Here is a 26314-nt window from a genome sequence, read left to right on the forward strand (position 1 = left end):
TACGAAGAGGCTTTTGAGTTGGCTGGTAAGATTCAGTATAACACCTTATCATCAGGTTTGACCTAGAAAGAATAACAGATTTATAATTTTTTATTTCATATATTAGCCTTTAATAATCATTTTTGAAACGTTTATTGGAACGAGACGAAATAAAACAAACTTTAGTTACTGCTCCTAAGATGTATTTACATGTATTTAAGCCGCAGGCGAAAAGTTAGTGTTTAATAAGTGTGTTTATATCAATTTCAGGTCACGGTAAATACAATTATCTAGTACTTCTAACATGTTGTATTATATCTGTGGCTGTAGCGTTGGACATGTTTGGTTTTGGAGTAGTAGTGGCTGCCGCTAGCTGCGACTTGGAGCTAACTATTGGACAGACAGGATTGCTTGTTGGATCGCCGTTTACTGGTAAAATAATATATATATTTTTTATGTCATAGTTGGCAATGGAGCTGGTGGGACGCCTGATGGTAAGCGCTACCACCGCCCATGAACATTTGGAGAGGCGTAAGGTCCATTGCAGAACCTACGCCTCTACAAATGGATTGCCGACATTAAACTGGGAAGGGATTAAGAATGGATTGGCGAGAGGAATAAAGGAAAGGATTGGGAAGAGTATGGAAATGGATATGTGCCTCTGGCTCCCCCATTCACCAAACGAAACACAACAGAATGCTATTTCACGCCGATCTTCTGTGGGGGTGTGGGCTTCCCCGGTGCGAGCTGGCCTAATTTGTGCCCAAGCGTGCTCGGCTAAAATATACAAAATACATATTATCTATAATATCTATTTGTTGTGGTTTGTGTGTCACAAAAAAGGTCTTTCTATGGTCTACAGTAAGCAATCATTGCATAGAATCCAAGTCTCCTAGTTAAAATTAAACCAAAGAGCTATTAGAAATTTCAGGATTCTGCTTAAGTCTCCTTAGATAGTGGACTTGAATGGACTAGAATGGATAGAAAACACGAGCATGAATGTTAAGCGGTTCGTTTCCTAAGAAATGGGCAATTCGTATTTCTTACAAATACAAACATTCTCAAAAGTTCTTTACCCTCGTTTTCAGGTCTCCTCTTTGCATACTTGTGGGGTTACTACGCAGACACTCGCGGCAGACGGCGAGCCCTTCTGCTGTCTACTTCAGCTGGCTTTATCTTTGGGGCTCTCACCAGTTTTGCTGTGAACTGGGAGATGATGCTTATAACCAAGATTATCTGCTCTAGTTTGTAAGGCTTCCCAGTTCTCTGCTTAATTTTAGACGTTACTATTCTCAACATTCAATTTATCATCGAATATCAGTTTAATTATACAGAATGTTTATTTTCCAGTTCAATAGCATCTCATACATTAACAATCACATATCTTGGGGAGAGTACTAGAATTCAAAATCGAAGCCAGTATATCTTTATTATGAACTCAATGAATTTGGGTGCAGAAGTTATATCTTTCGGTGAGATATTTTTAGTGACTTTATGAATGTACAATATGTTCACGATTTTTTATGATCCTGAAAAATACATTAAGATTATCGTGTTTAAGGAAATAATATACATCCAAAACGAATCATCTGCCGAGGAGTGCCTTGCTTTCCTTATTTTTTTGGTTAGAATGAGTATAATATTATTATACCATAAGTATAAAATTTGGTTAAATTTGCTTATGCAATATTTACTGTGTCTAAATATTTACTTACAGGTCTTGCGTATTTTATTTTACCATTAACGTTTGCTTATCCATTATTCTCGTTGCCTATAATCTACAATTCCTGGAGGCTGTACACCTTCATCTTAGCAACTCCACTCGGAATTGGAGCATTACTTCTATGTTGTCTTTACGAAAGTCCTAAGTTCTTGGCTGGAAAAAGAGGGGATGAGGCAATAGATATTTTAAGAAAAATATTTCTTTTTAATGGCGGAGATGAAACAGCTTTTCCAGTAAGTGAATTCCATTCTATTATAATATTCAAAGTGTGAATTATTGGCAGAGTTGTTGAAAGAGATAGACGAAATGGTCAACGTGATATTTTACATTTATAATATTTCAGATTATTTAGAGTTCAGAATGAGTTCACACAGGTAAAAGGAATTAATCTTTAAAATTTATTTCATTCAACTACACAATATAATCTAATGAATATGGTGACATGCTTCAAAGATGAACGCAAGACATAAAAGTTATCATTGTCAACTCCTTATGCCTGTGTTAATTTATTTTTTAATGGTTATTGTTGGATTATCATTTCATTCTGAGTGGATTCGAGATTTTTATGAACATTTTTTGCTGTTTATGCTTTTCTTAGGTGAAGTCATTCCACCTTACTTCCGACGTACAAAGTAAATCCTTCTGTGGTTCTCTTACAACTCAAGCATCACCTCTGTTCACACCTCCCTTACTGTGGAGGACTATACAATTGTTCTTCTTACTGGCGTTGGCTTGTTCTATGTAAGTTTTGATTAAGCTAGGATATTTTTTATAGGATTTATGATATCTTGAGCAAATTGTTTTTAATTTAAACCGCGAAACGACAATTTATAAGAAATCTTTAAAATCAATTTCAGAGTGAAATTACAGACAAATTTCCGAAACCAGTTTCGGAATTTTCAGTAACGATTTTGCAGGCACTAATCTTTGCTGTTGTTTTATAGTAGGAGTAAAGTTTTGTGGTCAAATGATATTATCAACTAATATGCATATAAACTGTCGGAGGAAATATTTGCATGATTTTTTTACATGTCTGATCATAATTATACAGTTAGTTACTATTTTTAAATTCTTTCATCAGTTAAAAAGCACTTATTCCCGAGACACGTGAACCATTCCTGATACCACAAAAAGCATTTGGAATATAATAAGATATTGACGAACAAATTAGCACATACACCAAATTACTAAATAATAATGAAAATTCAATGTTTTCAGCAATAACGCATTCATAATGTGGTTTCCGACGATGGTAGATATGTTTTTCCATTCAATGGCTTCAGGAGATAATATTGGATTTTCCTTCTGTGATAGCATTCGAAACGCCACCGTATCTCAAAATGTTGTTGAAAAGGTAAGTTTATAAGTTATTATTTTAGTTATGAATCTCGTATAAATGTTAATATACATAGTTACTATTTTAGGGATAGAAAGGTTGAGGGAAGACTTCGAATTTAACGATTTACAGTCATTATATATTACAAATAGCAATTATGTCTTTTATCTATAATATATCAATTATTTTATGAAAAAACAATTTTCTTTGATAATATATTTTCAGTCATGTTCAGGAGTAATATCTGAAGAAACTCTATACTCTGGCGTGTTTGCAAGTTTATTTTTCGCCGTATTAAATCTTGTGGTAGCTATGTTCGCCACGTGGCGTCGCCTAGTCTTAATTTCCGCGTTTTTTGTATCCGCTGCGAGTTGTTTAGCAGTAAGTATTGTTTTATTCGTATATATGTTTTATTCTATTACTAGCTGACCTGGCAAACGCTGTTCTGCCTTACTCTTTAACATTTAGGTGTATGAAAAATAGATTCTCAGACATACCCAATATGCACATAAAATTTCATAAGAATTGGTCCAGCCGTTTCGGAGGAGTTTGGTAAATAAAAATGTGACACGGGAATTTTATATATAAGATAAGATAATAAGGTTATCAATGTTTAAGTATATTTAAACGATTATGATTACTTTTTATTGTGAAAAGTTTCCAGATCAAAATTGAAGTAAATAATTCAGGGCAATTTTTGTAATTTTATATGTGTATTAAAATATACATTTTAAAAATTATTTTAAAATTACTACAATATATTAAAATTGCAGGTAGTTTTACAAAATCATCCCATAGCAAGTGTGCTATTCTACGCATTAATACAAACGTCGGCTATTGGTTTGGGCAGTGTGTCTTCTTTCTTCGTTGATATCTATCCCACCACTTGCAGGTTATTCGTTTTTATTGTGTACTTTTATATTTTATGTAATAATTTTCTAAAAATAACCTATACATAAGTACATTTTAGTTTTTATGGTATTCGTGTTGTTTTTTAAGTAGTTGTTGCAGTTGATTAAAATGAAACTTCACTCACTGTATCTGACACCAAAGCATTATTTAAAGAATATCCAGAAGTAGTAGATAATCTGACCATAAACAGTATTCAAAACCGAAAAAAATGAACAAAAATTCTTTTCAACAGACTTAAAAAAGAGGTTATCACTTCGACTGTATTTTTACGCCTTACCTCCGAACTTTCGACTTAGTTAACCGATTTTAATGACTCTCTTTTTTTATTTGAATGCTGATGCCTCCCGTGTTATTCCAATTTTTAGCCCTGAGAGTTAGAAACTATTTTATTTTTATTTTATTTATCTTTGGGAAACAAACAATTTAGTTTATTGTCAAAAATAGTTATTGTTTAACAGATCAAGTTGAGTGAATAAATGTCTGAGTTTAATTTTTAGTTTTATAGCATTGAAATGCTTTATAATTTAAAAAATTTCTCAAATGTCTGAGTGTTAGATTTAAAAATGTTTAAAACATTTAATTTGTAGCGGTCTAGCGACTAGTCTTGGTTTCATGTTTGCTCGCTTCGCCTCGCTGACGAGCGTCACAGTGATCGGGGCGACCATCGTCGGTTACTGTGAGACTATGTTTTATATCTATGCTGCGTTTGGCGTGTGTAAGTATATACCATTCAATGAAAGATAAGAAATTAAAGATAAAAGACTATATTGTTAAAATAGTCTAGTAGAGTATTGGTTTTAAATATTAAAAAATCACCGGAGCCAAAGAAGTTTTCGCTGCAAAAAATTGCTTTAATAATTATAAGGAGAAATAAAAATTCTGTGCTTAGTAAGATTTAAATACACTAAAGCGATTGTGAAATTCTTTCACGTCTTGAAAGTTACATTATTATGGGTGATGTAGGATTTTTTGCCAAGGACTCAAATATGGTGTCTTCTACATACACCTAAAATCTGCCCACTATCATACTATATACATATTATATACATCAATATACAACCTATGCTTATTGTAAAACCCCTATAAAATCATAAATTTAGCTTTGGTAGAGTGACTTCGCTTGTTTTTGACGTTTTTAATGGTTGTGATTAATTATATTATCTATTCTAACTATTATTAATGAAATTATCATTCAGTTGAATTTATGAATAATAGCATCACATTATACATACATTTTTTATTACTAAAATATATAGAAATTCAAATGCATGTCCGAACTTTTAAAAAACCTCCATCATTCGTCACCTGAGAATAAAAAAATATGTACTTTTGTTTTAGCTGGCATTGTCGTTTCTTTATTACTCCCGTCTGACCGTTCGAAGTAAATACTGCCTAAGAGTAAAATAAAAACATACGTAAAAATAAATTAGTCTTATTTACCTGCCACTTTACCACTACCAATACCACTTTGGAATAATATTAACGCTTTTTTTTATATTTGTGACAGATTGGTTATTTATAAGGTGGAAATATTTTTGGAAGTTTTTATGCGTGTGGGTGATATCAGCTTATATGATGAAGAGGCAAAAATGGTTGCAATTATATTGACAATAGCTGCGCTCCGTGGTTTCACCTGCGTAAATCTGTATCCCGTAGGAATGTCAGGATAAAAAGTTGCCTATGTGTTATTCCAGTTGTCCAGCTATCTACGTACCAAATTTAATTTCAATAAGTGCAGTTGTTTTTGCGTAAAAGAGTAAGAAACATATATACACATACACATACATCCATTCTAAGAAACTTTCGCATTTATAATATTAGTAGGATAAGATAGCATAGGAATTTTAGTAAATCGCGAGGTTTCATCGCTTCCTTGTGAACACATATTATAAATTTACAAATGAATGAAACATATTATTTACTTTATTTACATAAAGAACTATATCACGACTATATCTTAATATTATTGTCAGAGATAAAATTCACTTGCAGTGATTTAATGCACCATATTACATTTGCTTAGTAGCAGATAAAAATCTACACAGTGCCTACAAAGTACCATTAATAAGTATTTTATGTACCTGTTCAAAAAAATTATTACGAGCCAAGAACAACTGCTTTTTTGTTTTGCTGTATGGTTGAATGGAGTATTATCTGTATGTTGCGTTAGACGTTTTAATTAGGAAACATTGTGATATTTATAGTTTATCCTTCAGAGCATGAATGATTAGATCCTTGTAGATATTCCCACTGGAGGAGGGATATGCGATAAACCTTGAGGAAATATATGTCGTCATGTACAAAACCCTAATATATAAAATACTAGCTACGCCCCGCGGTTTCACCCGCGTAAGTCCGTATCCCGTAGGAATATCGGGATAAAAAGTTACCAATATGTTATTCCAGTTGTCTACGTACCAAATATCATTGCAATCGGTTCAGTAATTTTCTGTGTGAAAGAGCAACAAACACACACACATCCTTACAAACTTTCGCATTTATAATATTAGTAGGATATCAAATCGTTCTAGGAATGAATATAAAATATTGAAGTTTATTTTCTCTTTTTTTTTTGAATAAATTATATATTAACATGATAAGTACATGGTATGGAATTAAGTAACTTTGGGTACAGAAATAAAAAATTAAAACAATTGTTCTACTTTCAATAACGTTGCTACCTTCTTAACGATGGTCTCTGGACGATGGATTGGGGTTGTGTTCTATCATCCGGAGCGGTGCGCCAGGGTGTGTCATGGACGATTGAAGAGTTTCCACGACCGACAAGCAAGTCGGTGAGACGGAAAACTGGAGTTAAGTGGCTTGGTCCAAGGCCTATGGCCAAGGCAGTTCAACAATGCCCATGACCCGCAAGGCCAAGGGTATGGTTGCAGCTCTCCAATTATTTAAACACCTATAAAGTAAAGAGGTTTTTTAAATATCCTTCGAGCAAATTAAATAAATACAATTTGTTACTTCACAATCTAGAAAAAGAAAGCATACCCACGTGACTGTTACAGTACATCTGTTCAAATAAGTTCCCCGTGCATGTCGAAACATAGCATGAAAAATTACAAGTAAATGGTCTTGTATTGTGGTAACGGTATGTCGTATTCGTTGCTAAATGGAAGTCGGCGAACTTCATGGGATTTTGAAGAAGCGTTTGATTTAACTGGTGAGTATTTAAATTATGGATTCTTTTATTAATTTAATATACTACAACTAGACGTAAATAAAATAATTTAATACATATTTTTCATGAAGTTTGGTGAAAAGATCCCTGTACAAGTCCACTGTAATTGTTTATATGTTACTTGTTGTTTATATATTTATTTTTCATCTTATGAATCAGTGTCGATAAAGTACTGTGATTTACAATCGAAGACCCCGTATTTACAGAGAAAATTTACTGTAGCAGCGTATATGTTTTTACATCATACAAATATAGAATTTATAATGAATGATAAGTCCACGAACTTAAAACAATAGTCGTAAGATAGAATGTGTAAAAATAAAAATTGTATGATCTTTTAATTTCCTACAATTTTGCCATTGAACTTTCTTTGCATGACTAGTAATTTTTTTGCTGGAAACAAAAGAAAACCATTGAATTGAAATGATTTCGCCATTCATAAATGCTACATTCTCCTAATTTTCCAAATGGTTTCACTCTACTACACTGTTAAGTTTCAAATTTTATCAAAACTGAAAAATACGTCGTTTTCTAACTGTAAATAATAAATTAGTCAAAATTAGGATGATAAATTGTGTACAGTTAGTTATTAAAATCTTTTGAAAATAAAAACAGTTTATCTTTGTGTATGTTGGTGAAATTTAGCTCGAACTACTTTGAAGTCTTTTTCTAGAAAATGAATAAGACAAATATTTTATTTTATTCTAAGGTAATGGTCGGTACAACTATCTGGCTCTCTTCGCGTGTTCGGTGATATGCATCGCCGTATCTTTGGATATCTTTGGCTTCAGCGTGGTGGTAGATGCAGCAGCCTGTGACCTGGAATTGACAATCCAGCAGGTGGGACTGCTGGTCAGCTCGCCGTTGGTGGGTAAGATAGGAAATACAGAATGCTATTATTTGTTCCCGTTCTCTGTACTTTAGATTTGTGGTAAGTTTCGCACATTTTCAAATCCTACTTTTCGTGTTGACATTCTACTAAACATTTTTTTTCTTTTAATACAATTTTTTAAACTGATAATTGTATGGTATTATTATTTTTTTAACTTTATTTCGTTACTACGCCCCGCGGTTTCACCCGCGTAAGTCCTTATCCCGTAGGAATATTTGGATAAAAAGTTCTAGCTGTCCAGCTGTCTCTGTATCAAATTTCATTGCAATCGGCTCAGTAGTTTTTGCGTGAAAGATCAACAAACACACACATCCTTACAAACTTTCGTATTTATAATATTAGTAGGAAGTAGGATTATTAGTCAGAAAAAACAAACGATTTAATTACATTATGGTTTTAAAATAGGCCAAAAAATGTAACAAAACTTAAATCTTATTCATAATACACTCTTTTATTTCGATTAAATAGAAAACATAGTAAATGCAAATACATTTTTCAAGGTATACTCTTCGCCTACCCATGGGGCTATTTAGCAGATACGCAAGGCAGAAGGCTGGCGATACTGATATCCACTTCAGTAGGCTTTGTTTTTAGTGCCTTGAGCAGTTTTGCAGTTAACTGGCAAATGATGTTAGCTGCTAAAGTCGTTGGAAGCAGTTTGTGAGTAACCAATTTGTAATTAGCTGATATAAAACTATGATACATGTATTAAAACAGCATATAATTTTGTTTGTTAGATTATATTTGCGATTTATGTTATAAACTCAACGTGTAATAGTTTACGCTTTTAGAAGCACTTCTGAACATAGGAGTATACTATCATTCCGAAGTATGCAGTAATCGGTCTTTTAGCGAATACACTTTGGAGAGTGCGCTGCGGAATTACACAACTTGATTCCGCCATCCCCATTCTTCCATCGGTCATCGAGGCGCACAGACTCTAACCACCGCTTTATGGTGGATGTTCCATGTACCCGGACTAAGCGGTTCGACTCTACATTTTTTATTCGAACCGCAAGGGCCTGGAACATGCTTCCTGAGTCTGTGTTCCCTGACGGGTATAATCTAGGGATCTTCAATAGTAGAGTCAACAGGTACCTTCTAGGGAAGCGCGCTCCATCTTAGACTACACCTACGCTTACCAGCAGGCGAGATGGTAGTCAAGCGCTTCCCTATCACACAATAAAAATTAAAAAAATACAGAGTGTGATCGGTGAGAAAGTCTATGGTTGTTAATAAATTATAAATTAGATAATCGTTACACATCAACGAATATAGGTAGATTAGTATACATATTCATTATGTTTTTATATCTATTCATTTATTTTGGTTTTATTATAACAGCATATTAATTTATATTTGTTGTATATAAATGATTTTGGCTTCCGTCTTAAAGTTTTTAAATTCACTTCTAAAAGCTTAAAAATTTCAGCTCTTTGTCATCGTTAACACTGATAATGACGTACCTTGGGGAAAGTGTTGTATCTAAACACAGAAATGAATATCTGTTCCTCATGAACAGTGTTAATTTGGGCGCTGAAATGGTCACATTTGGTGAGTATATTTTGTATTGATTCTGTATCATCATAGCGGGCAAATGAGCTGGTAGTTCTCCTGATGGTAAGCGATCACCACCGCCCAATAACACTTATAGCGACCGCTGCAAATGCGTTGCATGCTTTTAAGGGGTAAAGGATACGGAAAGGACTGACGACGGGAGAAAGGAATGAGCTGGGAAGGGTGACAAAAGGATTCGAACCTCCGACTCCCCCACTCATCAAACGAAACACCTACTGTTATTATTATGGTAATAGCACAATATTGCTGATCTTCTGTGAATTGTACCTAGTGTGTGGTATAGTGGCTTCTCCGGTGCGAGCTGGGTAAATTCTTGCCGAAGCGTGTTCGACACTCACTAGCTGTATCCACATTATTAAATTTTGTTATTTTCCAGGTCTAGCCCTCCTCCTGTTACCCTTGCCAATTGCATTATATATCCCCTGGTTATCCATAAAATTCGTGTCTTGGAGACTCTATACACTTGTTATATCGCTTCCAATGGGGATTGGTGCTTTGCTGATGATGAGACTTCAAGAAAGTCCCAAGTTTTTATTCAGTAAAGGAAAAGAAGATAAAGCTTTACAAGTATTGAGGAAGATTTTTGTTGCGAATGGTGGGAAAAAGAGTCAATATCCAGTGAGCAAAATTTATAATAATATATGTACATATACAGCTATATACAGATACATATACAGAAGTTCTTCAAGATATTCACTTGATTTGTCGATGGTTTTTCGATAGCCTTACCATTATGATTGCTTTTCTCTTTAGAAGATTTCGGGGTCTTTACAAACATTAACTATGAATAAGTTTAGTTAGTAGTAGCTCTGAATACCCAGTTTTAGAATGTTATTGTCGTAACTCTTATTGGTACATTTATATTTTTTGGCTTTAATTAAATAATAACAAAATATTAACAATTCTTTAACGTTGTTGTTAACGTTGTGATGGACTTTTGTCTGAAATAGGTCGTAAATAGACCTTTAGTACAGATAGGTACAAAGTTAAAATAAAAGTAAAAAAAAGACATTAATTGAATTAAAGCTAAAATTTAAAATACAGTTCCTATATCATTCAATTAAAGTACATAGAAGTAGATATATTTCTTTAATTGTTTCTGTGTGGTTCTGTCCGATCTGTTTCTTTTGCTTCAGGTAAAATCTTTAAAAAAAGTCAACTGCTATAAAATTAGAAGCTCATTCTGCGGCTCGCTAGCGCGGCAGACGGTGCCGGTGTTCACGCCACCACTACTGTGGCGGACGTTACAGTTATTTTACTTGGTGATTTTGGTTACTGCCATGTAAGTGTTTGCTATTTTAAGTTATTCCTTACCTCTCCCCACAGGGTGGTTAACAAACGCATTTTAGCATAGATGTATGAAAATAAATAGAGAAATGTGCACATTTGTCTCTCTTGTTTTATGTTATAATTGTCGTGTATTTAATATGTTCTTTTAATAAACGTTCAATCTATCTAGCTATCTATCTATCTAACTATCCATCTATCTATCTATCTATCTACCTATCTAATAATTTAAATCACGTTTTAAATTCGTTAGGACGTCTAGGAGTCGATTTATTTTGTATAATATTAAATTTCAGTAATAACATATGTTTGATGTGGTTTCCTACAATGCTGGATCTAGTTTTCAACTCGGATGCGTCAGTCACAGTATCGGGAACCTTCTGTGAGAGTCTTGTTAAGAACGTTACAAGATCAAGGCCCTTGCAGAATGTAAGTACCTATGTATAGAATAAGACATTTTATACCTTTCTCACTACATAGTATAAACCAAAGTCGCTTTTCTTCGTCTGTGTGTCTGTTTGCTTAGACCTACAGAATTACGCAACAGATTTTGATATGTATATAACACGTATTATTGCACGCGTGCGAAACCGGGGCAGTTGTTAGTTTTTTTTAAGTTATTGGTATTTTTATAGAACTCTATCTGAACAACTTTTAAATAAATTATTAATAAAAACATATTAGCTACAAATTCATTCAATCAAACTGTAAATTATTCAAGAAAAACGTGCATTTCATTGCATCCGATGAATAACAAAAATGCATAATACTTTGTATTATAGAATATGAAAACTATATAAAATAAAACCATTCTTAAATAGCACTTCCATGAAACTCGGTATAATTAACTGTGTGACTTATTAAAGAGGCAAATAAATGCACTTGCCTAAGATTTAAGACTCTCAGAGAAAGGAACTACCGATTAAACTCCACTGTGTTCCGTCTGTTTACTCTGTGTTTTTGGCTGTTGTTTTCTACAAGTTTTGCGTTACTACATTGAAAAAGTATGATTTTCTTTACCCTTCTAGATTTGCGAGGAACCCGTCTCAACGAAGACATTAACAGCAGGACTTCTGACCAGCATGTTCTTCGGTCTCCTCAACTTGTCTGTATCGAAGCTCGCGGTCTGGCGGCGGTGTGTGCTGATGTCAGCGTATCTGATCTCTGCTATCAGCTGTGTTATGGTGAATATGCTGTTGTGTGAAGTTGCTGGTGTAAGCGGTGGAGACCACATGATATCAGTCTTTGCTTTTTTGCCTATTGCTATAAAAATATTACAATGATCACGCTTCACGATCACGATTACGCAATGATCCTTCCTACTAATATTATATGTGTGTGTTTGCTGCTCTTTCACCCAAAAACTACTGAACCGATTGCGATGAAGTTTGATACGTAGACTGCCGGACAACTGGAATAACACATAGGCATTTTATCCCGATATTTCTACGGGATACAGACTTCCGCGGGTGAAATCGCGGAACGCCGCTAGTATTTCATACATGAAACTTTACCCCGAATTCGAAATCTCGCTTAAATCTCATTCAAATCTCGCTCTATACAAGCTCAAGTATACTTTTCTACACCCTTCCTACTCCCTTCCTTTGTTGCCGTCGTCAATCCTTTCCTTATCCCTTATCCCATACAAGTAGGTATTGGCTTCGTTCAGTTGATCGCTATGATATTAAAAAAAACAAGCTAGAATTTTTATCATAACAAGCGCTAAATTAATATTTACTACAATGTTTTCACATACACATAAACTACAAATTGTAAACTCGCTGAAACATACCGTGAATTAAATACATGCTTTATTTCAGGTAACAGTTTTGAAGCAACCCATAGCTAGCGTTATATTCTTTGCATTGATACAAATCGTTGGGCTTGGGATCGGTTGTTTGGCCTCTTATTTCAATGACATCTACCCTACTTCGTGCAGGTAAGAACAAAAAAATGTATAGATTTGGTAAAATAAATTATACCAGTGTTTTGTTATTTTAGTGGATTGCATTTGAGGTTTAGGTAGAACAGCCTTCTTATTGAACCTTTTTTTTTGTTTTTTTTTTTTTAATTAATTCATTATAGTAACTATCAGTTTCGATACATCATCATTAGTTTAGACTGTTATCGCTACATTGTTCAAAGCAAGTTGCTTCCCGCGTCTGTCCCTATGTTTAGATCTTTAAAATTACGGAAAATCAACGGATTTTGATGGGGTTTGTTTAATAGATAGAGTGATTCAAGAGAAAGGTTTATAGGTATAATGACATCTATTTGTGTGTGAAGTCCCGTGTCCCCTAGTGGGGTATGGGGCAGATGATGTACATCTGTTTCACTGAACGATTTTCTTTATGGACAAGTAGGTGATCAGCCTTATGTGTCCTGCCGAGACTTTTTTTTTTTGCGTCCCCACCGGGAATCGAACCCAGGACCCCTCGGTTCTAAGCTCACGCGCTAACCACTGTACCAAGGAGGCGGTCAATGACATCTATTTAACTACTCCGAATTTAATGCGTGCCGAGCGGCGGCCAGAAACTAGTAAAGAATATTTAATAAACCAATTGTATATGATTCAGATAGTTTTCCCGACAATTTTAATTTTCAATAACGAGACTTAGATAATTAATTCTTAGTCTTAGTCTAAAGTGATTCTACGTTATTCATAATCTCAGTATTAAGAATATTTTCATTACAGGAGTCTAGCAACAAATCTAGGTTTTATGGTGGCACGGTCTATGGCCCTAGTTGGGATCATTGTGATCGGTGACGTTGTAGTGGATCACTGCAATCTCATCTTCTACACAGCCGGTGTCGCGTTTTTGTGTAAGTATTTATCACTGCATAGTATAAAACAAAGTAGCTTTGTCTCCGTCTCATTGTCTCTGTGTCTGTGGGCTTAGAACTTTAATATTACGTTTTTGACTGGTATTTTTAGTAGATAGAGTGAATAAATAGGATTACATGTATAATAACTTAAGAAAAAAGGGGGAAAAGAGGGTTTTATTCTGAGTACAACGCGCGCGAAGCCGCGGACAAAAACTCGTTACTTATAAAGAAAGTGTGATAATAAAAATAAACAAAGAGGAGGTGTGCAAAATAAGTATAAGATATCGCGTAATAAACCATTGGGTTTTTGGTTGGTTGGTTGGCGATATCTTTAAATATATGTATAATTAGTACCTGTTCCATTCCATTCCATTTATTTGTGTAATCACTTTATATCATTATTTATATAAATTTAATGCAGTAGAGCTCTGTAGGTCTTCACAGAATAGCAGTGCTATAGTCGCAGCCTGCGACTATGGCACCATTCTGAGAGTTTAAGATCCTTTTTACAAAATGTACCTAGTACAACAATTGTTTTTGTTTATTATTTATTTAAACGTTATTTTCTGTTTAGTTTTATCCCCCATTGGAATTATGCACCTTGTTTCGTTAAATTAACTTTTATCTATCCATGTAACTTTCTCAAATATGTAAAATTCAGTCGAATTGAAAACCAGAAGGTTTGGTTTGGTAGACATCGGTTGAATATATTTATCATCGATAGGCGAAAAAATGAGAAATCATAGTGAATATTAGTTCAAGTGTAATGTTATATTGTGTTTCAAATGATAATGTTAATGTTAGGTATATTTCTTTAAATATGTAATTGTTTAGTCCACAGCTGCCTTTTCGTTCAATTTTTTCTAGGAGTCTACAAAAATTATGTTTGAGGTGTCATTCTATTCAAAATGGCTTGTTAAAAAACAATACGTTCTGCTTGTAAAAATTGTAGTACTTCATTGTTTTCAAAAATCATCGAAATATTTCAATAATTTTGAATGACTTGAATTACACTTTTTTTTTTATGTCACAGTCGGCAATGGAGCTGGTGGGACGCCTGATGGTAAGCGCTACCACCGCCCATGAACATTTGTAGAGGCGTAAAGTCGATTACAGACCTTACGCCCTCTACAAATGGATTGCCGACTTTAAATTGGGAGGGGATTGAGAAAGGATTGGCGAGAGGAATAAAGGAAAGGACTGGGAAGGGGAAGGAAAAGGATATGGGCCACACTTGACTTGGTTTCGTATATTCCTGGGAAAAGTTGACCGAGAAAAGCACTTTTATTATAGCTATTGCGTATATTCTTGTAAATATACGTAAACCGGTTTTTACTATTAAGTTCATATGTATAACACTTATTCATATTAAATGTTTTTTCAGCTGGTATTGTTACTGCATTGTTCCTGCCATCAGATAAACGGCTGAACGATTAATTTTGTTAAACGATATAATTACTCTAGTCCATATATTTTTAAGATTTTTTTTTAAATTAAATAGGTTTTGTATGTTTTATATTATTTTTAATTGATGACTAAAGTTTAGAACACGGGCTATTTTCAACATAGAATTATATTGTATTTATTAGCTTGTAAAAAATAAAAGTAAATTGTACAAAAATGCAAAAGATGTTTTATTAATTACCATTTCTCTACCTACTAGTATAGAATTATATTGGTTGTGTGCCAAAACTGAACGTATTGCATAAATAATTAATTATTTTGTTACTTAATTAAAAGTTATCAATTACTCAATAATTTATGACAAAAAATGTCATTTGTAAAATTTCAAAACAAGTAAAATTAAAACTCTTTCTTTATATTTTATAAAATATACTCTGAATATGAAGCACCGAGGTGATTATCAAATTATTTTTTTGCGAACAGTTGAATTTATCGTTGAAAAAAAAAATTTATTAACAATAAATATTAGAGGCATTCTTACCAATATTGTGCGAGCGAAGGAGTACAAAATTTAGCAAACTTATGAACCAACCAGCTGCGCCCCGCGGTTTCACCCGCGTAAGTCTGTATCCCGTAGGAATATCGGGATGAAAGTTGCCTATATGTTATTCCAATTGTCCAGCTATCTACGTAACAAATTTCATTGCAACCGGTTCAGCAGTTTTGCGTAAAAGAGCAACAAACACACACACACACACATCCTTACAAACTTTCGCATTTATAATATTAGTAGGATAGGATAGATTACCACTAGAATTAATAAAATAGTTTATTATAGAGAGGATTTTCTTTTAATTTATGGAATGATTTATCATATGAAAAAAAGTCGTGGGTTGATAATGAAATTGTGGAAATACGTGGTTGAGCATCCTTAAAATATGCCTATAATATAAATGCTCAAACAAATATCCATTGTTGGTTTGAGCATTAAACGAGATTTCGTTTATTTTTATCAAATACACTTACTTATAGGTGGATACCAACTGAGAAATAAAGCATTACGCATATGATAAGACACCTCTTAGTGCAGAATATAAAAAAGATTAAAATATCGCAATTAAATACCATCTCAAATGAGAGCGAAGATCAAGTACATTATATGTATTTAACTAAAGTCCCGTGTCCCCTGCTGGGGTATGGGGCAGATGATATACACCTGTTTCACTGATCGATTTTCTTTATGGACAAGTAGATGATCAGCCATCTGTGTCCTGCCTTTTTGTGCGTACCCACCGGGAATTGAACCCAGGACCCCCTCGGTTCTACGCTCATGCGTTAACCACTGTACCAAGGAGGCGGTCAATTTAATTTCAGTAGGCATGCAGTATTTAAGTTACAACGACGAGAAGGTTAAGCCCTTTTTTGAATTTCCGAGATTACGTAAGCTCAATCTATAACGTGTTTAGATCGGGACGGAGATATTGTCGCGTTTGTGTGTTTACGCTACTCGAATGAGTAGAAAATAAAACGCATTTATTTCTATTTTCTTCGTTTTTCTATAAACGTTTGCTGGCAAAGATGTAATATAAATTATCCTTTATATCCGAGCAGTTTTGCTGTCCTGGGCTCACGTTATTCGTTGAGTGTGCCTTGGAAGGCTTGCCCACTAGATGCTTCCTTCATAAGTACTTATATATATCATACTTGCACGATAACTTTGAATATAACTGATTTATATTCAAAGTTAGTTAAGCAAGCCTACAAATGTAAATTCTGTACGTTAAAAACTATCAGATGATGCTCAATTTGTTTGTTTATCCCATTAGTGAGGGTGATGCTTAATATTAATAATAAATAACAACGAATACTTTTCAATAGACAAGCTATTAGAGTCGTGTTTATAAATTAAAAATACATCATAAATGATCTCATACGTTTATCAAATTGGTGAGGGTACATCCTATACGGACTCTAAGACTATACCATCAGTAGACCTCAAAAGAGAAGTATTTTTTAACCTTTTAGTTTTCCAATCATTTTATCTGCATAATCCAGGAAGAACCCACGACTATCGGGACGATGGATCGGGGAGGTAATCCATCGTCCGCTGCGGCGAGGCGTTTTGTTCGGTGATGGACTGCTGCTGAGGTGGTAGCGGACATGTTCCAACAAGCCCCCGGTCCATTCAGTAAAGCGGCTCGACTGTGGACGCACACAGCTGTAGGAATCCGTCCTGACCCACGGTTCCTTTCCCAGGGACCGTGGGATGCATGCAAGATTTCCCCAATATTTTGTATTGGGTCCTCACGGTCCCCACGACTCAAGTAAATCCCAAAGGGGCGTAGTCTGCTGTAAAAATTTTCATTTCTTGCCATTTAATACATTAAAAAAAGCATTGGTAAAAAATGGTATTTATTTATTACCACACTATACTTTAACATGGTAAAATGTTAATGGAAAATTTCAAGTCACAGTTGGATATAAGAAGAGGTTAATAGTTGAATATAAGAGGTTAATAGTCAATACTAAGAATATTAGAATTATTAATTGGTTTAAGCAATATTTTTTTTTATAAAAATAATCGCGAGTGCAAGTAAGTTCTTAAGATTATTATCATAGTTTCTATATTGAACTTAGACTTAAAGAGATTATATATATTTTTTCAAATTAATTGTGATCCAATAGACCCGTTCCAAATTACCTTACTTTGTTTATTTCTGCCTTAAATATACGTTCGTGTATTTAATAAAGTTATTTGCGCCTGAAATCCTAAACAAATTTACAGTATAGTTATAATTACGTCATGATTTAAAGAAGATAACAAAAATAATATAAAGGTAAGAGAACAGAGGGAATGTGAGTGTGTTCGTGAAGTGTGTGATGGAAAGTGTGTGTGCTTTTTGTTTCGAAACAATATGTCCAAAATATTCAAAGTACCATTCGAAGAGGCCCTGGGCATGGCTGGTATGTAATTTAACAATTCTATTAATATAGCATGTAAAAAGCCGATAGCTGAAAAATGATATGTCCTGGGACTTCCTATAGTTTAATATTAATTGGATCAGTTGGATAAAATAAATAATTTATACAAATAATAATTAATTGGTAAATATATTGATATGCGTAAAACTCGAAAACCGTTCATACAATTTTTTTTACGTTTTTGTTAATACCCATGGAAGGATCTTATGGAGAGAACAAATGAACCACGGGTGAAACCGGGGCGGACCGCTAGCATCCAATAAAAACATCTTACTATATCGGCAAGACAATTTGGACAAGGTTTTCAATAGTTTGGTCTACAAAATATACCATTCAGGGTATTACAAAATAAGCAATCATAGTCATGAAGAGGACGATCTGATGATCGTGTTTTCATGACTCATAAAAAACTACAATGGCTTTAAAAAGTTATAAGGAAATATGATTACAACAATAATAATAAAAATATACTTTAATAAGTGCTTAATGCGTGTGTCAATATGTGATGTTAAGTTAAAAATAATTTACTTAAACTAATAAAAATGTTAATAGGTTTATTTCTTTATCATAATATTATGCTGTAATTTATTTAAACATTTGTCATAGAAGTTGTATGACAAATGTTTAAATATTCTTCAATTATGTCATTAAACAGATATTATCCTTTTTATGGTTAGTTTCCTTTTTTATTCCCAATTCTATCGAGTGCCTCTTCTATTTTTTTATTTACATATTCTACAATAAACTCCCAGTACTTTCATTACTCAGTACTATAATAATAGCCAACCACTTATTAATTGATATTAAGTATTAAAACAAATTAATGCGGCTTTGGAGAAAGATATGAAAAATGATGCATGATGACTTGCTTTTCTATTAGTAGTTACATTTTGTTTCTTTATATCTAATCCATTCTTTGCCATTGTCATCTTCAGCAGAATCTTATATAAGGTCTCCAAGGAGTGTGTAGTCTGGTTGCATGTGATATTTATCCATGCTAGTCAAGTGCTGGTGACTTCACATGTCTATTTTGGTTCTGTCCATTGGATATACTCGTTTCGTTTTCAGGCTTCGGTAAATTCAACTGCCTGATGTTCATACTGAACCTTACCGTGGTGACCAGCATGGCCTTTGAGGTCTTCTCCGTTTCGTTCCTGGTTCCAGCTAGTGCTTGCGAGTTGAAGACCACGGTCTACCAGCAGGGGCTGATAGCTGGAACGCCTTTGCTCGGTATGAATATATATTCTAAAAATCTAGAAAAAATCAAGACATTTTATTCTTTACCACATATGAAATAATGCTATTGCTGAAAGTAAAAGTCAACTTAAAGTTTCAGCTTAGGAACTCGTAGGAATTGTGTAATTATACGGTATCATATAATTATAAAGCATAAAACAACTCAGATATCAGTAAAAATAATGTAGTACCTACGCAGTAGCAGTATGCAAAAGTAGGAATAAACAATGGTCAGGTCTTTTTAAGCGAGGTTTTCATAAATGACGGAATTTTCCATTCGTACCCTATTTTTTCATTCGTAAGATCTAGCTCATTATTTAACAAAAGTTTAAATGGGTCAAGTGTTTCGCAAATTTTTGAGTTTGCTATTTGTCTACTTTGTTAGGTCGTTTATTTAAAAACGACCAATAAGGGCAGATTATTCCTAAGATTTTGTAATGCGTATTTAGTATTTCTTTAATAATAATAATAGTAACAGAAGTCAGGACATAAACAGGCCTTGCTATTTAACAATGTTAACTAGAAAGTTATTTTCTATTTACATTGATAAGGCTGTAGGTCTAGGTTGTATGATTGCCTTCCGATAGCGAACGTTAATGAGATTAAATCTAGATTGGAAAGTTTCTATTAACGTTCTCCTTGCGTCTGCTTTGTACGAGGATAGATGCTTCACATAAAGGCAGGGATTATTTTTATGTTAGTTATTGAAAATCAGGTATAATGACGGTGCACATAAAGTAAAATGTGAACAGTAATTACGGTTGCAAGAAATTATAAGATTAAGACGTGTAGATTTATATTGACATAGGCATTAAAAAAATATCTAGTAAAACATAATAACAGCTAATGATGTAATTGCAAACAATAATTATGCTGAAACATTCGCTTGCTTTTGATACCAAAAAGTTATACATTTACCCAGATTCAAACATAGTGATGATATTTATGAGATTTATTTTTCAGGTATTATAGCATCGTCCCAGATTTGGGGTTACTTGGCTGATACGCGAGGACGAAGGAAGATTTTACTTTGGTCTCTGGCTTTGGGCTTCTGTGCTGGGTTCTTGGCTACCATCTCTCCAAATTGGATAGCGTTGAGCGTATTGAAGTTTCTCTCTTCTACAGCGTGAGTTAAATACATCCAGATTTCTTGTGACCTAAAATGAAATGTAATGTGGAATATATAGAGTGGAGAGTGGAGTGTTGTCAAAACATACGATACATAATTATTATCTTTTACTTTTTTTCATACTGTTTAATTCAACGCCTTTAAATTGCTAGATTTTTGACTAAACCTTTATGCTATAGTCAAAATTCAACAGAAAAGAATTAGTACGAATTTGAAGTTGGTTACTTATATATTTTGAATGTTATTTTTAATAATGTCCATCATCTGGACAAAAATGTTAGGCATTTTATCCAGGTTAGGGACAACAATTTTTAGCAGTAAAATGTTTTCTAGTTAATCAATCCTGCTATCGTATATTTTAGATTAGCTGCCAGTTATCCAGTCGCAATTACTTTTTTGAGTGAATTAACACCACAAAGCAAGAGATCTCTGCTCGTCTCCTGTCTGAGCACACAAATATTTTTCGCTTCAGCTCTAATGGCAAGTATGTATCACAAATTGTGTAATTTTTGTATCTCATTAATTTGCTTTTGTTAGGATTAGTTGAATTAACATTACTTGGTTGGTAATTCATTAACAGTACTTGGTTAACGCTTATTTTTTGTATAACTGTGACCCGCGGTTTCTCTCAAGTATAATATGATGTTATATAACTGTAAATATATTCTCATAAATGGACAGGTTATAACAGGTTAAACAGGTTATCTGATCGTAATAATTTTTCAAATCGGAACAATAGTTATTGAAATGATCGCGGTCAAAAAAACTTATATTTGTATTGTATTGTATTGGCCGTAAATTATACTAGATCTAGTATAGATAGTATATATACTATATAGTATATATATATATACTAGATCTAGTATAGATAGTATGGATTATACTATTTCGCGGTCTTTAAAATATCAAATTTCTTTTAAATTAGAATCTAATCAATTGAAAATAAAATTCAATTTTCCTTTACAGTTCTCTCTATCCCAGTTTTGCACGTCAAGATCTCGTATTACATTCCATTTCTGAACATAAACTTCGTGTCGTGGCGACTATTGAATATAATATTTGCATTGCCATCTTTAATTGGCGCTTTTGGTGTCTGGTTGTCATACGAGAGCCCGCGTTTCTTGGTCAGCATTGGTGAAGATGAAAAGGCTATCGATGTGTTGAAAAACATATATTTGATTAATACTGGGAAGAGCCGAGATGACTATATGGTGAGTTGGTTTCTTTTAAATTCCATTCTAATTATATAAAAACGAATCCACGAATCCCCGCTGCCCTCGGTCACGATTTCATGTGTGAATGAATATCTCGATTATTTGTTGTGTTTGTTATGTTCAACAGAATGATGTAAGGTTGCCTGGAAGAAATCGCTACTAAGCGATAAGGCCGCCAAATTGTACAATAGCTATTATGTATTTGTTTTTGCTAATTGTTATATTTATACGCATTGTACAAAAAAGTGTTAAACAATAAAATAAATAATAGTAAAAATAAACAAAACAACGATCATATGTAAAAACGTTTTAAAATTAGTAACAAAACTTGAAAACTGAACAATACGTTTGTTTTAATTATTACACTCTGTTTATGTAACTTTATGTATTCATACCTAAGTCAGGAAACATGTTTTTATTTAAGATGTGTAAATACATTTGCTATTATAGTTTTGATAAGCATGAAATGGGTAAAGCCCATTTTTTTAGTTAGGTCTTTTTAATAGCCAACTTATATGGGCCTGACGCATAACTATATGGTACCTACTGCCGAGTGTAAATTTATTGAATGTTGAAGCTACATATATTACAGGATGATATGGACAACTCGATTTGTTTTTTTAGCGTAGGCAAACCAATTTGCATCTCGTCATCCGAGTATTATGAATTTAATAAAATACTAGCTGCGCCCCGCGGTTACATCCGCGCAAGTCCGTATCCCGTAGGAATATCGGGATAGAAAGTTGCCTATATGTTATTCCAGTTGTCTATTTGTCTACGTACCTTTAATTTAATTGCAATCGGTTCAGTAGTTTTGCGTGAAAGAGTAAGAAACACATGCACATCCTTACAAACATTCGCATTTATAATATTAGTAGGAAGTAGGAAGTAGGATATGGAGTAAGTTTAAGTGAATTTTATGGTCACGTGGGGTCTTCAAAAAACGTAATTATAACATATCTGATAACACTCAAGTTGAAACATTGTTTCGTGCGACAAAATTTATAGAAATTTATATGCTGTTTTTTAAAGTTAATAATTTTAATTATAAATAAAACAACGCTTGTATAGCTGACTAGCTGTGGTATATATATTTAGCCTAAAGTACTTAAGGATCACGTAGATTTTTAACGGTGATTTAGTTTTAACAATGGCTGGACCATTGTAAATATTAAATATTTAAAGAGAGGCGCTGTAATTTCGTTGCCCGTCTTGAATAGGATGCAGGCCTCCAGCTTACTCAACCCACTTAGCATACTACTATTTCACGCCGATTTTCTGTGGCGATGTGGTAACTTCCTCTATGCAAGCTGGCCCAATTCGTGCCGAAGCGTGTTCGACTCCTATACTCAGGTTAAAAGAAAAATATAAAGACATACTTAATCTTAATATATATAAATTTCGTGTCACAATGTTTGTTCTCAATGGACTCCTAAACCACTTAACCGATTATAATAAAATTCGCACACCATGTGCAGTTCGATCCAACTTGAGAGATAGGATAGTTTAAATAATTTTAATTACCATAAATGACAAACCGGGCGGAGCCGGGGCGTGCAGCTAGTCCTATTAATATTATAAATGCGAAAGTTTGTATGGATGTATGGATGTTTGTTACTCTTTCACGTAAAAACTACTGAACCAATTGCCATGAAATTTGGTACGTAGACAGCTGGATAACTGGAATAACATATAGGCAACTTTTTATCCCGATATTCTTACGGGATACGGACTTACGCGGGTGAAACCGCGGGGCGCAGCTAGTAATATATAAAAGTTAGAGGTCAGTCAATATTTGTCCAAGTGCAAACCAATTTATCTGATTTAATTCTTTTCTATAAAAATGCTACCGAGGCCCCTGGGGGGAGGTAACACTCCAAATTCTAAAAGGGTTTCAACGACAGCAATTCCCTATCAAACAACAAAGAATCATGCCAATTAGAAAACCCACGAAAATTATCAAGTACTACAGACCAAAAAAAAATTGCTTTGTAATTGTGGACCTCGTTTGTTTTTGGGACGTTGTCCTATAAACGAATTTTCTAGAACTATGATACTGTTTCGCCAACAGAGCATTTAAATTCGTATCTATTGTAATATATTATAAACTTTGTTCGTGGTTATAAAACGTTATCAGTCGGGTATTATTTCAGCTTGTTTAGTGTTAAATGAAATCTCTAAACCATCACAAGAATTTTTTATCACTATGTGTAGTTATATCATACTCGTAATAAGAGAATTTTGGAATAAACATAATACGTACTAATTGGTTTAACGCGAGATATTTTGATGAAATTTCATAAATATTATGCAAGAGTTTCATTTATTTTTAGTTATTAGGTATAATTTATAGACATTTGCAAGTCTCAAAATTATATTACCTTATACATAAGAGAATTAATTATTCACACATTGACTTACTCCTAATATTCGAATAGTTCTCAATTTTATCTATTGTATAAATATTGCTGTAGGTTCTGAAGGTATTGAAATACTATTAGTTATTTCGTAGTGCTTTACGGTATATATAATTTATGAAATAACTATCCGCTGGTCCCGGCTTCGCCTATGTTACCCGTTTACAAGTGAACAAAAAATATTTATTAGTATTCAGCGATACCTGTAGTGTCAATGTGAGCTGTATCACCAGCGTCAGCGGTAGCATTAGTTTTAGTGTTACATTAGTTCTAAAAACTTCTTAACCCTTTTTCAGGTTGAATCCATAACACTAGATGAGACTACAGGCGATACTCCAGGAGCCAGCATGTGGTCGACATTCGCTTCGCAAACAGTCACGTTATTCAAACCACCGCTACTTAAAAGCACTTTACTGCTATCCCTGCTCCTGGTCATCTGTTATTTTAGGTAATTGATATTTAGAAATGGTAGTTGTAATGTAGACAATTAGGGTAAGGGCTTTTTAATTTGTAAATAACTGTATTATCGCCGGCAAATAGTTGGTATATATATATATATATATATATACAAGTATTTTTTTGATATTAACAAACCTTTGAAATCCTCTGAAATTTAGCTTTCCGAACCCTTCACTTAATCGAGCGAAATATGAAACGTACTTTAATGAAAAATGTTCCTTTTCAGTATGCAGCCATTTTTGATATGGCTGCCCTTTATCTCAGATGGTTTCATGCGCTCTCTGGAGGCTGGTGACACCGACTGCAGCTTTTGTGACATGCTGAGGTTAGCTGGAAACCAAACCACGACCGAGGTTAGAATTGTTTACAATTCTGTATTTGTTTTCATTTAATATTGCATATATAAATTAATTCTCTTCGGCACGATTCGGTATCATGCGTGAGCAGTAGGAGCGATGTCGCTAATTCTGTTTTGTTGTGTTTGTTAGTATCAGGAGAAGGATGTTATAAAATGAAAACTGAAGAAATATCAGTTAAACTATGAAAATATAACATTTTATGCCTGTTTAACTTCACGCATTTGATAGTTCACGAAGAGCGGAAATTGTCTGATGTGTTAGGTTTTGATAATGATGCGTGATGCCATTCTACGTTACACAAATACATTTGTATTTTATAATAGACTTGCCCCGGTTTCGCCAGTTGTTACAGCTTTCTAAAGATGAAAGATTTTTCGAAATCTGTCCAGTGGTTTTTGCACAAACGTTACAAATATACCTACAAAAGATTCCTCTTTATAATATGAGTTTAAATATCATTAGTTATAATTACAAAACATTCTAAATATAGATAGAAAAAGACTGTGAACGAGAACGATGAATAAAAGAAAACGAAAAAGATTTTTATAAAAGACTAGCTGCGCCCCGCGGTTTCATCCGCGTAAGTCCGTATCCCGTAGGAATATCGCGATAAAAATTATATCATATGTTATTATAAAAAAATTATAATTATACGTTATTCCAGTTATCCAGCTGTCTACGTACCAAATTTTATAGCAATCGGTTCAGTAGTTTTTGCGTGAAAGAGCAACAAACACACACATACCGTTACAACTTTCGCATTTATAATATTAGTAGGATATTTCACAAAAAAAGACAATGACATCCTTTATACTTTAACACGTTTTCTCAAGTTATTCTTCATTCTCCCTCATAACCTGCAGAATGGTGATTGCAGCCTGAACGAGTTCGCCATGATGTCAGTTTTCACCATATATCTTCTATTGTCAGTAATGAACTGCATCTTCAGTTCCAGCATCAATCTTTTTGGAAAGAAACGTTTGATAATTTCATTTCAGGTAAGCGCTTAAAATGTTACTAGCATACCAAGTTTTTTTTGAATCTTTTCAATAAAGTTTTTCAAATTTTACAATAGTTTCAATCTCCTGGGAATCTTAAAAACCGATAATTAAAGCAAAAAAAGTTGGGTAAGACACTCCAATTTTAAATGATTGTATATTTTGGATATATTCTAGTTTTTATGTTATAACTTATTGCTTAGGCCTATTGGTATAATTGGAATTAAAATACACACGATTTTAAAAGAGCAACTAAGAAGTATGTTTCCGATTTTTTTCTGTAGAAACTGCTTTCCGAGGAGCTATATATATATAACGGATGAAGGGTTGCACGTGGTTGTATTGAAGGTGCACGTGGCTGTCTTTAAGACGAGTGTCGCCAGCATCGCT

The 26314-nt window shown here is 33.6% G+C and overlaps 2 protein-coding genes across 2 annotated transcripts in view; both read left to right on the top strand.

The window, feature by feature from the left end:
* Positions 1-15307, top strand: LOC119839447. The gene is made up of 20 exons (XM_038365711.1): positions 1-25; positions 250-411; positions 1068-1227; positions 1330-1451; positions 1697-1935; positions 2301-2443; positions 2921-3056; positions 3264-3419; positions 3812-3930; positions 4538-4626; positions 7853-8014; positions 8536-8695; positions 9468-9589; positions 9990-10231; positions 10750-10895; positions 11197-11329; positions 11929-12084; positions 12721-12839; positions 13596-13723; positions 15111-15307. Exons 2-20 carry the CDS (start codon positions 318-320, stop codon positions 15161-15163), a joined length of 2679 nt encoding a protein of 892 aa, XP_038221639.1. The 5' UTR covers positions 1-25; positions 250-317; the 3' UTR covers positions 15164-15307.
* A 2738-nt stretch (positions 15308-18045) lies between these two features.
* LOC119839448 (putative transporter svop-1) overlaps positions 18046-26314 on the top strand; it is a 10784-nt gene continuing 2515 nt past the window's right edge. Inside the window, exons 1-8 of the mRNA XM_038365712.1 lie at positions 18046-18094; positions 19181-19342; positions 20312-20474; positions 20840-20961; positions 21444-21688; positions 24405-24556; positions 24794-24920; positions 25790-25924. Coding sequence (XP_038221640.1) covers positions 18046-18094; positions 19181-19342; positions 20312-20474; positions 20840-20961; positions 21444-21688; positions 24405-24556; positions 24794-24920; positions 25790-25924 — 1155 coding nt within the window. The remainder of the gene's footprint in view (positions 18095-19180; positions 19343-20311; positions 20475-20839; positions 20962-21443; positions 21689-24404; positions 24557-24793; positions 24921-25789; positions 25925-26314) is intronic.

The sequence above is a fragment of the Zerene cesonia genome, chromosome 3 (genome assembly GCF_012273895.1).
Source record: "Zerene cesonia ecotype Mississippi chromosome 3, Zerene_cesonia_1.1, whole genome shotgun sequence".
Classification (NCBI taxonomy): domain Eukaryota; kingdom Metazoa; phylum Arthropoda; class Insecta; order Lepidoptera; family Pieridae; genus Zerene; species Zerene cesonia.